The sequence below is a fragment of the Zootoca vivipara genome, chromosome 16 (genome assembly GCF_963506605.1).
Source record: "Zootoca vivipara chromosome 16, rZooViv1.1, whole genome shotgun sequence".
NCBI classification, from domain to species: domain Eukaryota; kingdom Metazoa; phylum Chordata; class Lepidosauria; order Squamata; family Lacertidae; genus Zootoca; species Zootoca vivipara.
The window spans coordinates 17,304,079-17,317,865 of NC_083291.1; the positions used below are offsets into that span (position 1 = coordinate 17,304,079).

A 13,787-nucleotide genomic window follows, 5' to 3' on the forward strand; every position below is an offset into this window, starting at 1 on the left:
AATCAATAATCAATCACTGATGTAATCGTTTTCCTCCTGTGGGGGTTTATATAACAGCTGGGCCACTTTGGCTTCCATTTTTAATCAATGGAGTCTTCCATCGGCATTTTCTATTATATTCAATATGTTTAAACAGAAACTTTAGCTTAGTATTAATAATTAGGAGCTGTAGGTGAAATTCTGCTTGCGTGACAGGATTTCTTCTTCTTTTACCCCTCTGGCAAGTCCTGCCTAGGATTGGCAAACCCTGCCTAGGCCCTGTGTCTGTCTGTGTCTGCCACCTGCGTCTGTCTGGGTTAATTCATACCAAAACTCCAATGTCACATAATAATGCAAATAATGTTTTTTTCAACTCTGCACAAAATTAAGAAGAGGCTTTAGGTACGGCTGCAATCTTTAATCTATTTAATTGATTATTCAAGTAAGTAGTTGATTAATCACTGAAAGCCAATTTTAATTAAAACTGCACTGAATGTTCACCCTTGAACATTTAAAGTTAAAGTGAAGTTTTATGGGGGGGGGAGAGAGCATTCTGCCCAAACCTGCTCTTTATTGCAGTCATTTCCCCTCTATTGCTGTTTCTGTGCGATTTTTTAAATAATAATAAAAAATTCTTTCTCCTTTGCTACATAATCTCAGCCAATTGAGGATCATGTAACATAATAACATCCTAGAGCCAATCAGATTTGACTACAAGGTGATGCCAAGGAAAGGCAAAACTGTGCTGCCCTCATTCTAAAGCCAACGCAGCCGTACCCATGCCAGAATGTGCTTCAGAATGCACATTCAAGTATGCTGCATCTCGTTGAGAGCAGGCAGAGAACGTCTACACTCGGATGAACATCCCAGGACACATTCTGATGTGCATCTGGGTCTGTGTTCTCCTTTTGTTGCATTTATATGACTTCATTCGAACTTTTCGAAGTGTCCTCTTAACAGCCACTGAAAAGGTTATTTTTTGGGGGAAGGGGCATGTGTGTGTCAGCTCTGCTCTCATTTGAAATAATCAAATAAAAATTTTAATTCACGGGACTCTTTTTTAGGGTTAGTTAGGTTCCGGTATGTTTCAGAAACAGAGAATAGGAGAATTTTGAAATATGGGCCTTCTCTTCCAAGAATGATCGATAGCCTTTGTTTATTAAAGTGCAAGCTCCACAATTCATGCAACCATGATCAAAAAGGGCAGCTATACTAAAGCTATGGTGATGTTCACATTTGCTTAAATGATCTTTTCATTGACTTCTTGTTTTGCTTTGCTAGATCTCTGAGGGAGCACCTTACATGTGGTTCTCAGGCGATCTCCCACTGAACTGGGAGACTATTTATTAAAAAATAAAAATATCAGCCCTACTTTAACCCAAGTCCCTGAAGATATTAAGGGTTAAGTATCAACATTCACTTAGCAATCTGAACCCAAAGCTTAAGCCCAAGGCTTATGAATACTGTACACTTGGGAAGTTGTTTTAAAGGAAAGCAGAGGGTTCAATGACAGTGACACAGAGCTGAGTCAAAATCCCCACATTAATTACATATAAGGAGAGTCAAATGCACATACATATTTTTTTAAAAAACCATTTAATTCAGCTGCTGGGTAGGAAATATAATTTGGAATGGTCTGCTATAATAGCGAATACTGAACATGCTTTATTTCCATATTGTGGGGACAGAAGATGTTCACATTCTCCTGTTGCAGTACTGTAGAAATAGCTAAGAACGAGAAAAACAATTACCTAGTGATAACAAGCAAAGTCCCAATATAATCTCTCTGCAGGTCATTACTCCACTAATCAGCCTGTGCAAGACACTACTGTCACTGACAAAGGTGATCAGGGCCTCTGCAAACTTGGCATAGCAGGAAATGTTCACAGGAGCACAGCGATGGAAGAATGGAATAGGTGCACTGGTGATACAAGGAAAAGAAAATCAGAAAAAAAAATTACTCCTAGGTAATATAAATGCCACATCAACACACAAATGGAAGGTGAACTGATGTAGTACACTCCACCCTCGTAAACATCTAACCAAGAGCTGCAAGGTTAACGGAAAAGTGCTGCTATAAATGGAGATGACTGTAATGGGTCATGATGCTGTTTTTAAAAAACCAAGATATCCCGAGAAGAGGGTGGAGTGCACGTTCTGATGTTTCCCGCCCCGTCAACTCAGAACACAGAGCAAAACCCATCAGCCCCCAAATACAATTTTAAAATAAAAATAAAAAAATTTACTCCGCTAGTCCAATGTGTCTAGATATAATTATGTGTAACGTAGAAGTTTTGAGACATTTCCAGAAAATATTCAGATTGCGGTGAGCCTCGGGCAGACAATTTTCTGTAACTCCCAGAAGTAAGGCTGCTCACCTTAAGACTCTAGAGACTGTAGCATGACATAAAGGCAGTTCAGGGCATTTTACATGTATACATACCAGGGACCATGACAATTCCCCTACGGGCAGCAGCTAATGTATCCTCCACCTACAGCACCGCATACAGTACTGAATACTGTTCCAAAAGCTCTGTCGATATTCAGCAGCAGGTTGGGGAAGGGAAAAATAGAGATAGGGCCGTGGGGGTTGGGGAGGGAGTCCTGGCAATTCTATGTAAATCTCCTTAGATCATAGTAGGCAACCTTTTAGCCCCCAAGGTTGCCTACACAGGAAGAGAATGCCAGTGGTGTGGTCTGGGCATGCACGCCCACATGCACACCCACACATATCTCAGACAAACATTAAGCCCTCCACTCTTTCACAAACACCCTCCACACACCAATGCAATATACCTAGAATTCCAGGCCTAATTCTGCAGCTACCAAACCCAAAGTCTCAAACACAATGATTTGTTTTTGTTTTATCTGTATCAATGCTTTCCCAAGGAGTCCAGTTAATGTCCGTTTCAACTCCACTATAGCCAAGCAGGAGGGGAAATGCCTTTGAAAGCAGGGGTCCCAATGGCAATAGCCTCCCAGGGCAGATTTCCCTCCACCCCAGCACAGAACAGAATGTGTTCCTCCCAGCCTGTCAAACAGTTGTCTGGAAGGCTGAGAGGAGCATGATGTACACGTGCACCTTCTTGTGATTTATATGTTGATGTCCTGTACTCTTCCTTACCCCGCTTGCAATTGTACTCAGCTCAGCTTGGGCAACAGGCAGCACTCTTTACAGGACAACCCACAGCATCAAAATTCTGTAGTGAGGAGCATGGCTGCCAAGTCTCCCGTATTCCCTGGGAAACCCCCGTTTTTCCAGCCGTTTCCCGCTGGCAGCCTGGATTTTTAAAAACCCCGTAATTCCCCCGGATTATTACTGGCCCGGGGAGGCTCCTTCTGTGCATGTCTGGAGTCTCTGGACATGCGCAGAAGCGATTTCTGGCACTGCAGCCATTTTGGAAATGGGCAGAGCATGCGTAGAAGCGACTTCCGGTGCTGCTCTGCCCAGTTCCAAAATGGCCGCAGTGTCACTTCCAGTGCTGCGCCGCAGCCGATCCCGGAATTTTCAATCTGGGAGTTGGCACCTATGGTGAGGAGATGCAGTAAACTGAACACCAGAGGAGGAGAACACTTGGGCCGGCTGCATGGGAGGCCTGTGTTGGTCACATGAGACCTGCTGGTCATTGACTGATTTAGATTCTGGTCATAAGATTTTAAGTCTATTTCATGTTGGCTTAAGGAAATCTTCCACTGACATTAGAACAAAAAGGTGTCCAACGATTGTAGGAAAATAGCATTTAAGAAACAACTGTGTTGGAATGCCAAACATAGCAGACCTTCTCTATATATTTTATTTAAATGCTGAAGTCTCCTATTTTGACATACCATAAAGGTAAAGGTAAAGGGACCCCTGACCATTAGGTCCAGTCGTGTCCGACTCTGGGGTTGCGCGCTCATCTCGCATTATTGGCCGAGGGAGCCGGCGTATAGCTTCCAGTCATGTGGCCAGCATGACAAAGCCACTTCTGGCAAACCAGAGCAGCACATGGAAACGCCGTTTACCTTCCCGCTGTAGCGGTTCCTATTTATCTACTTGCATTTTGACGTGCTTTCGAACTGCTAGGTTGGCAGGAGCTGGGACCGAGCAACGGGAGCTCACCCCGTCACAGGGATTCGAACCGCCGACCTTCTGATCAGCAAGCCCTAGGCTCAGTGGTTTAACCACAGCGCCACCTGGGTCCACAGCGCCACCATAGCTAAATACAAATTTTGGCCCCAGTTTCCTATATTGTTCCATGTGCTGCAAAAGCATAGCTGAAGTCGTGCTTCGGCAGTGGTGCCGAAGTATCAACTTAATGCTTTTGCAATAATATCCAAATCTCTACCGTAAAGAATGGAAGGGAAATTCCACACTTCAGTCATCAGTATGTTGCATGGAATTAGGGCCTACTGATAAAAGCACAACTTCCTGGCATGTTAATGTTCCCATCAACCCCCATTCTTCCTACACAGACAGCAGCATTGCTGCCACCAAAATTTATACCAGACTGTCAAACCTATTTTTATTTCCCTTTGCACACAGAGAAGATTTCGCATTTCTATTTGCAAGACACTTGTCTTTCTAATTGGAGTCAATGAACAGAATCACTCTTTCATATGCAAAGGGGGCTTTATTTAACCTCTAGGCTCTTCTGTCTCTGAATCAGTTCCTGCTGTCTTACTTGCCAGGTTCAAGCAAGTTATGGCAAGCTGAGTATGCAATGCCTTTTGGGTCCTCGGTGGGAAGTCTTTCAAAAAAAATGCTCAACCTTCGCTTCATGCAGGCAGAATAGAATATGCTGCCTTCAACAAATCCCTTTCACGATTTATTACTTAATCACTCGCAAACATACTTAACACTCATTGTCTAATTATTATCCCCAAATTGAGAGGAAGTTGCAACCTGCCACATCTAGAGAATTTTTAGAGCCTCCATTTCCACATAGCTGACAAGCAGTTCTAAAGTGTAAGCTCTCAAGCGAGCTGCAATGACTGAAGCGTAGTTTGTGCAGATGGAGTGCTAAAACTTCCTTGGCTTGTACAACTTCAGACTGCAAAGGCAAGCGAGGCCAGAGTGTCAACGACACACCTTCATGCTCCTCTACTGAAGTCCTATTTAGGAGTTCATTTCCGAAAGCCTGAAGGGGCCAATGAGAACCTCACCCTTGTCTACATCATGTCCACCCCCACCCCCACCCCAGCAAACACGTGATCTCCTCAGCCTGAAGGGAGCTGTTCCAGGATGCATGGAGTTCCTGATGTTGTCCTGTGCATGATGAGGGGGAAGATATAAAATCCCCAAAGCTGTTTGTTTTGCAAAAAGCGATTCTAACCGTAAGTATTACCATTATGTAAGATTCATTTCAATTAATTCTGAATACTTTCTTATGAGACACCATACTGTACTTTCTAAAACTTTAGCTGTACAATCAAACCTCGGAACCCGGAAGTAATACGTTCCGGAAGACGGTTCGATTTCCAAAACGTTTTGAGTTCCTGGGCGTAGCTTCTGATTGGTTGCACTCAAGCGTAAGCCACATTGGACGTTCCGCGTTCCAAGGAATGTTTGAAAACCAGGACACTTACTTCCGGGTTTTCGGTGTTCGGGAACTGAAACATTCGGCAACGGAGCCGTTTGAGTTCTGAGGTTTGATTGTATGTAGAAAATATGCACTTTAGGCAGAAGGATCCCAGTTTCTATGGAAGAAATCTTACCTAGCTCTCATACAACACTGGAGAAAAACACTCAAATATATTGTGGCATTAGGTCCTGTCTATTAGCAACTGCTTCACCTGGATACACCTGAGGAAGCGACCAGATAGTAGGCCTTGTTCTACTTGCTTGGCTACGAAACTAGCTGCATTGGGCTCTTCTCCTCTCTGAACTGTCATCTTTGGGCGGGGGGCCATTCCACCAGGCTACATTTGAGAGAGAGAGGGAGAGAGGTGAGAAGTGCTTCTGTTTCAGCTGGCTATCGCAAGAATGATTTGGGAACCTTAAGAACTGGGGTCTAGATTTCCCTCTCTGTCTGCCTCTCCTTTATTAAAATGTGCTTGTTTCATTTTACAATATTTGCAGGACACCCAACAACAAAATGTTCAATGCGACTAACAATGTAAAGCAGAACAAGTAGGAAGCCGAAATAAGAAAAACAAATAACAGGAAAGGAAATGTGTTCTGCCTGCTATATTGTAACATTATGGGCTGGAATTATCTTGTTTTTTTAATCTTTGTGCAGCACTTAGGAAACTTTAGGTGTTTAATAATAATAATAATAATAATAATAATAATGTTGTGTCTATTATTACTATATATTACTATAAATATTATATTGACACGAGTCAATGTAGCTTACAGATAAAAACAAGAATTGCCAAAATACAGGGGGGCGGAATCATTAAAAACAAGTGAGCATTAATAGAATTAAATATATATACATATACAAAATTTTAAAACATACACATAATTACAGCAATAACAGCACTTATTATTAAAATAATAAATGAATAATATAAAAATAAACATAAATAAACATTTTCATTACTTATGAATTTACAACTTGACTGAGAGAAAGGCACATGAGTTGAAACATGAGGTACCAAATTTTAGGATTCTTCTCCACCCAAAATAAATGAAAATACTCACTGCTGAGAGCAAAGTTTTCACAATTTCTACCCTATAAAGGGATTTTTGTAGAAAGCAACATATTAAAGATAAAACTTATAAAACATCGCCCATGTAGTGGGGAGTGTGAACAAATGCTCTTAAACGTGGTTTTGTTTTTCTGTCTTTACAATGTGAACAGCAGATTCGGGAATAGCAACTTCTGTTATCAGAGAATTAGATTTGCCACTACCCAAGGCCCATGAAGTGAAATATTTTGTACGTGACTTGCATGTTGGTACAATTTTACGTGGAAATAACTGTTTTCCAACCAGCATAGCATAGGTGAGCTGCTCCTCCTGAAACTTCCCTCCAATTCGAAAGCAGTCTGCTATGCAGCACTGGGCGGCTTGACTGTTGTTTGAGGAAGAGCAAGTGTAAAACCACCTTGGCTTCACTGAAACCAGTTTCATGGTTGTTTAGGTACTAGCCATAACCCTTTGTTGACAGGGCAGGCCTGACCCAGCATAAGGCAAAATAAAGCAGTTGCCTCAGGCGGCAGATACTGAGAAGCAGGGAGTGGACACAGATGCATGTGCTACATAGCCGGCTTCATGCCCTATAACATGGGTAGGCAAACTAAGGCCCGGGGGCCAGATCCGGCCCAATCGCCTTCTAAATCTGGCCCGCAGACAGTCTGGGAATCAGTGTGTTTTTACATGAGTAGGGTGTGTCCTTTTATTTAAAATGCATCTCTGGGTTATTTGTGGGGCCTAGGAATCCGTTCACACACACCCCCAATATAGTCCGGCCCCCCACAAGGTCTGAGGGACAGTGGACCAGCCCCCCGCTGACCCCTGAAAAGTTTGCTGACCCCTGCTCTATAAGCTAGCCTGCTGTCCTCAGGTGCGGCGGAAGACAGTATTCTGGCCCCATTGTTAAAATAAGATTCAATCTGGCCAGCTTCTGTAAATGGCATAGGGCTAGGTGCCATCTTGTCCTTTGCCTCAGGCAGCAAAATCTCTTGATCCGGGACTACTCTTGCTCAGAGACGGCCTTGTCCTCTGCAATCCCAAATTTACCATAGCTAGCCATTACTACACTGGACTCCCTTTTGCTGAAGCCAGTGATTATCTACTACCTGGTATTATGTGTAGGAGACAAAATCTAACTTTGCTATAATGAATAAAAAATGAGGTCAGTGGTTACTACATGATGTCTTGGAATAAATGGGACTCTTGAGAATCCAGGGCATGAGACTAATTTCTATTTCAGGAGTTCTGACTCAGGTAGGTGTGCGATGTGCTGCCCCTTTTTTTAATAACGAACAGAATAATAAATTTGTTCAAAGTGACCCTCTGTTCTTTTATTAATGGCTGTTGATTATATCCAGGGATATTACATGTCTTAATGGAATTGCAACTTCTCTCAAGTATAATCCTTCGTTTAATAATGTTCTGAGCGCTGTATGGGCGGGAGGGATTCTACATTAATAGACACACACACACACACACACACACACACACACACACACACACACACAAACATACATACTCAGACCTTCATTTTTACCATGGCATACAAGGTTTTTTGGGAAGGCAGAAGCTCCCTAGAACATTAGCATCAAAAATGAGCCTGAAAAACAGAAAAGAAGTCTTGGGGGATTCTCCCCCTGTGCCTATTTCACTTTTCCAAAGCTTCATATCTGGCCCCTTATTACACTGTTTTGCAGTGTAGAATAGAATACAACCTGTTGTTGTCACTTTTACTAATAATAGGTTTTCTTTAATCCAAATTATTGGATCAAATAAACCGTAACACAAACCACAGAACTGGTTAGGGCTGCCTCATCTTTGTGTGGTGATGAGGGGCAAAGGCTAGAATGCAAGAGAAGTGCTCTTAATTTCAAGGAATCGAAACCTTCTTTGGAAGTCTTTAAGCAGAGGCTTGACAGCCATCTGTCAGGAATGCTTTCATGGTGTTTCCTGCTTGGAAGGGGGTTGGAGTGGATGGCCCTTATGGTCTCTTCCAACTCTATGATTCTATGATTTGGGGATTAGAATCAGGCAGAAATTAACTGTTTGAATGTTCAGACCGAATAACCCGTTTTAATTTTTAATTTCTTCAGTTTCCTTCAGTTATGAGGCTATATGCTGACCAGCCAAGCTCGATAAACTACGAGCAGTATCAAAGGTTAATTGTTTCTAGATTAGATGTTAGACCGTGGGTACAAAGGGGATCCCTGCATAGCTATGACTCTAGTTTTCCACATTCTAGACTGAGAAACTCGGGAACAGGATGTTAGGGGTCCAACAAAAACCAGCCAACAAACCAAGTGCCACTCAGTGAAATACAAGAGAAGACACAACAGCTCTGTCGCAATCGACAAAGAACCAGTCTCATGCACAAGCATCAAACACACCCCTAAGCTGTTTATAGCAGAGCATCCTAAAAGCGCTAAACTCCTCAAAGTTCCAGGCTGAGTGGTGGCAGCATCATCAATATAACACAGTGTTTCTCAACCTTTTTTGGGCCACGGCACACTTGTTCTATGAAAAAAAATCCCGCGGCACACCAACTCTGTGCCGCCCTATATTTAGTTTAGTTTGCAGGGCAGACGTAAAGCATGCCACTGAAGAACTGCTGCGCGGTAGCCAGGCGGACCCACCAGGCGCAGAGCCTGCGGAGCGAGCGGGGACACGTTAGACACAGACCCCAGGCGGGCAGACACGGGCGCTCAGCTGCCGCCTCCTCCCTCCCAGCCGCCGCAGGCAGCCGCAGCCGCTCTGGCCCGGCGAAGGGAAGCCCTGCGCAGCCTTCCCCGCCTGCCTCCTCCTCCCCAGGCGGTGGCGGCGGCGCCCTCTCTGGCCTCCGGCCGGATGCCGACTCTAAATTTTGCCGCGACGTGTGGCGACGAGAAGGGCGATTTGCATTGTCACGTGCCTGGCGGCCGCCAATAAACATCACTGACCCGCCGGAAAGGAAGCCGGCCGGGTCACGACGCGGGCGCTCGCCTCGCGTTGTGACCCGGCCGGCTTCCTTTTCGGCGGGTCAGCGACGTGACAATGCAAATCGCCCTTCTCGTCGCGGCACACCAGCCAGCGTCTCGCGGCACAGTAGTGTGCCACGGAACACCGGTTGAGAAACGCTGATATAACACATTTCCCAATGTATTTTTAAATGCTGCTTTTCAAACATACTTGGTACACTTAGACCTGAGAAACCTCGCTGATGAAGAATCATCGAAACAGGGCCTTGTCCTGATGTTGATGTTCACTGGAAGTTATCCTGAATAAAACTTTGTGAAGATTTTTTGAAATTATCCTTTCTGGCCCGAGTTCTTGTAATTTTTCATTTACTTTTGACACAAGAATGAGACACAAAGCAGTCATTTCATTACCTCTCTGGAACTGGGAGCTTGGGGCAAAGCTTGGCAGCCCTTGGATCTGTAGTGTATTCAGATGGCTTTAGTTCATAACTACACAAAGTAGAGCCTGTTTAAAGAACAAGACGAAAGAACAGGAAAACATGACTTGAGGAGGAATGATCCACCACGTCCATTGATATTATAAGCATGAACAGCTTTAGCGACAGGGAAGCTAAGGCTACAAAATAACAATTTCTCAAAGATAAAGCCACCCTCCCCCTCCCCCCGAGACTAATACTCCCCAAGAAAGAACTGGTGTAGTAGTTTATGCCTGCAATAGCTGCCTACCCACCTCTATGAATAAAGAGAATCAGGATCTAACCCAACGGATCAAAAGATTATGGAACTTTCCATTCTGCTAGCTGTGTTTGAGCCCCATAGCTAGTGGAGATAAACCAGCATGGTTCTCCTAAATAATGCCACCCTCTGTGAACTGAAGCAAGCCACCCCGAATCCCATAGCTTTAAACTTGTGACAAGTTATAAGTAGGAATGGCAGAAGGGCATTAAACATTCATGCCGCAGAGCTCACAGTAGATCAGGTTTTTTTATTACTGTAAATTGTAAGTGTGCTCCCTTTTATCAACTGCAGAGCCCCTAGGCCTATTCGTCTATCTGGAGGCAGTTGCATTTCTGGGTTGCAAGAAAGCCGCTGAAAAGGCATCCCTGAGCAGCAGGGTCTCTGTGGGGAAGAAACGGAGATGGCACAATCTATTTGCATATTCAGAGCGTGTTGTCCTGGCAGTTCTTTCGCATTTCAACTGAACTTTCAACACCAACCTTTTTGGACTCTCCAACAGCTCAAGAGAAGGGGATTTCAAACTCCTTGACCTTTTGGAAATCCGTTCTGTAGCTATTTATCAGTGCGGGAACCCCTACACCGAAACCTTGCACACTACAGGTGATTCTGACAGTGGCGCAGTGTGGGGGTGGCCACAGGGGCAGTTGCCCCAGGCACAAAATTGTTCGGGGGTGCAAAATTTCAACACCCAGTGCTCCCTCAATACAATTGAGGTACGTTTTTTCTTTACATTGCAATGTAGTCAAAGCAAAATTCAAAGTATGCTTGATACTTGGCCAATAAATTATTCTATTCTGTTCTGTTCTGTTCTGTTCTGTTCTGTTATTCCTGGGCTCTGTTGAAAATGGCTTATCCAAGATATGACCTCTCCAGACAACAGAGTGACTCTTCTTATCTCTGCGGCTGCAATCTCCTGGGTGACACAGACGCCATTAGGCTGTTGCATGTGCATGCCTACAGTTTCCCTCCCTCTCACCCCCCATCCATATGGTCCCGGGCACTGGCAACCCACGCTATGCCACTGGATTCCGAGGCACTTACTGGGGTGCATTCTCCATTTGTGGGACCTACCAAACTTTATGGGACTACAAAGAAGACAACCTAAAGCAAACCCACCATTCTCCGTGAACTGTGCATTTTTGTCAAAGATTGGTTATGGTGGACAACTTAATTTTTGCCGTTACTGATTTTTCCTGGAAGAATCTAGATAAAACCCCTGGTTCCCAGAAACATGGTCCTAACTACTGACAGCACAAGAATTTATACATGACTTACTTACCAAACAGAAGCTCATCATTCTTCCATGGTGAAGCTTCATTGAAATGAACAGCTTGTTCATATTTATATTTTAAGAATTATTGGAAAATACTTAGTTATTTAAATTCCTCTTCTGACAGTGATCCAATTCCCAACAAAGCTTTACCAAGAAGGAATGAGGGAATTGTCTTCACATGCTGACATTTCCTTCTTTTTACTTGATCACAGATTCCTTTGAAATTACTCCACAGTTGTCAAACTCCTGACTCAAAAACTAGCTTCACAACAGAGGTTAACACAGAGAAGAAAAAGATTTTAAAAATTACAGCAGCCAAAAGTTGCACCAGAATACCGCAAATAAATCCATTTTTGACCAGGCAAAGACCCTAAACCCTAGCTACCGAGACACGGAGAATTGGGTTGGGAGGAGGAGAGTATCAAAAATAATGGGAAAGTTTATGGAAAATCTTTGCAAGGCTTGTGGTCTTCAAACCATCAAAAAGCTTCTGCAGGTTGAGCTTTTCAGTATAAAAAAACAGTCCAACTTCTCCCACTTCTTGACAATCCCTCTGTACATTTTTAATGGACCTAAAATGTGCTCAAAAGTGTTTTCCGTTCACTTTGCGATAGGCAGTCGCTGATGTAAACACGATCCATTAAGAAAAGGTACAGCCACTCTCAGCAGCCAAGCACATTGTTTCAAGTTTCTTTTCCCCACAAAGTCTTTTTATATTGTCTCTGTAAATGTACATGACAGTACTGACAGATACAGACAGTCCTAGGCTATTACGAAGCACGCTGAAGAAGACCCCCACACAATACCACTGAACCGTGAAATATCAAACCCAGACATCTCATGTATCCATTACAACTTCTCAAAATTGCATTTCTGTTGAAATGACAGCTTTGGGCTACACACCATCTGGCAAAAATCCAAAGGTTACAAGAAGCCGTTCCCCCCCATAGCACCTTTGACTACTTCTCCTAGGCAACAGCCCCATTCACACTTACCGTATTTTTTCAGTGTATAAGACAATGCTTTTTGCTAAATTCTGTTAGTCAAAAATTGGGGGTCATCTTATACATGGAACAATACGGTATTTCCTTGATCTTCCCACGGCTGCTGTGAAAGCTTCTGCTTCACTCAGCGGGCTGCATTGGTGTCCTGCAGAACGCTCAACAACTTTGAGTAACTTCTTAAGTTCTTAGTTTTGGGTTAAAAAAAACAGAGGTTGTCTTATACATGGAAAAACACGGTACTTATGAGAAAATATGGCTGAAATTAGCAGGGTTTGCTTAAAATAACCCTATGCCTAGGACTGATTTGGTACTAAGAATTGCCTTTGGTGACAATTTCTTGGCTCCGATATTAAATTTGATTGGCTTTGATTAAATTTGACATGTTAAATTTAATTAAAATGCAACTGTTGTTCACCTTGGGATACTCAGGTCTAGATAATGCCGTACTGAATCTAGCATAGATTTAAGCTTCTCTCTTCATAAACCAGCAGGCTCTGTAATCATTTTTTCTAGAGACAAATACGACTCACTTATTTAGACGTCGGTAGCACATCTTAACATCTCTAAAGGATTTTCAGTAAACCAGAAGCATAAGACTGATTCTCACAACTCCCACTGAAAGTTTCAAACTATCTTAGGTCACAAAGAAACCGTAAAGGTGGCTCTGCAGCCAAATACAGGAGACAAAGATGTAATTCATTCTGTTTCAAGTCTCCATTGGTATTTATTGTATTTATTGTACCTATGTATTAAGCAGAAAGTCTGTAAAAACTCAATTACAAACCCTAAAACAGAAATTTTCTCATTTCTACAAGGCAGACAAAATGTTTCCAGTTAAATAAATCAGATTCCAAAGTATTTTAATTATGATAACTTAACTAAGTTTCCCCTAACAATAATGTCCATAAGAAATCTTTCAGTGAAATTCCTTTTTTCTTTATTACTTTATCAACACGTTCAATGCAGCCAGTGGTTTGTCCCAACCCTCAGCGCTTGCATCTACTTTCTGGTATGCTCACTTCAAACACAAGCAGTTGCCCCCGCAAGGTCACACAAAGTGAAGAGAGATTAGTGTGTCTTTTCTGATAAAATCCAATGCCTTGGTTTAGGATTAACGTGCTAATGCTAATTTAAAAACCTGAGAGGGCTGGCAGAGGAGAACAAAACTCTGAGGGAAGGGGAAGCTTTTTAAAATAAGAAGAGAAATGGGAATATCAC

The 13,787-nt window shown here is 43.0% G+C and overlaps 1 protein-coding gene across 4 annotated transcripts in view; it reads right to left on the reverse strand.

The window, feature by feature from the left end:
• SLC44A1 (solute carrier family 44 member 1) overlaps positions 1-13,787 on the reverse strand; it is an 81,795-nt gene that overhangs the window by 30,675 nt on the left and 37,333 nt on the right. For all 4 annotated transcript variants that reach the window (XM_060268884.1, XM_035140582.2, XM_035140583.2 and 1 more), the window contains exons 5-6: positions 9,966-10,059; positions 1,731-1,900 (exon numbers count right to left, since the gene is read on the reverse strand). In XM_060268884.1, coding sequence (XP_060124867.1) covers positions 1,731-1,900; positions 9,966-10,059 — 264 coding nt within the window. The remainder of the gene's footprint in view (positions 1-1,730; positions 1,901-9,965; positions 10,060-13,787) is intronic.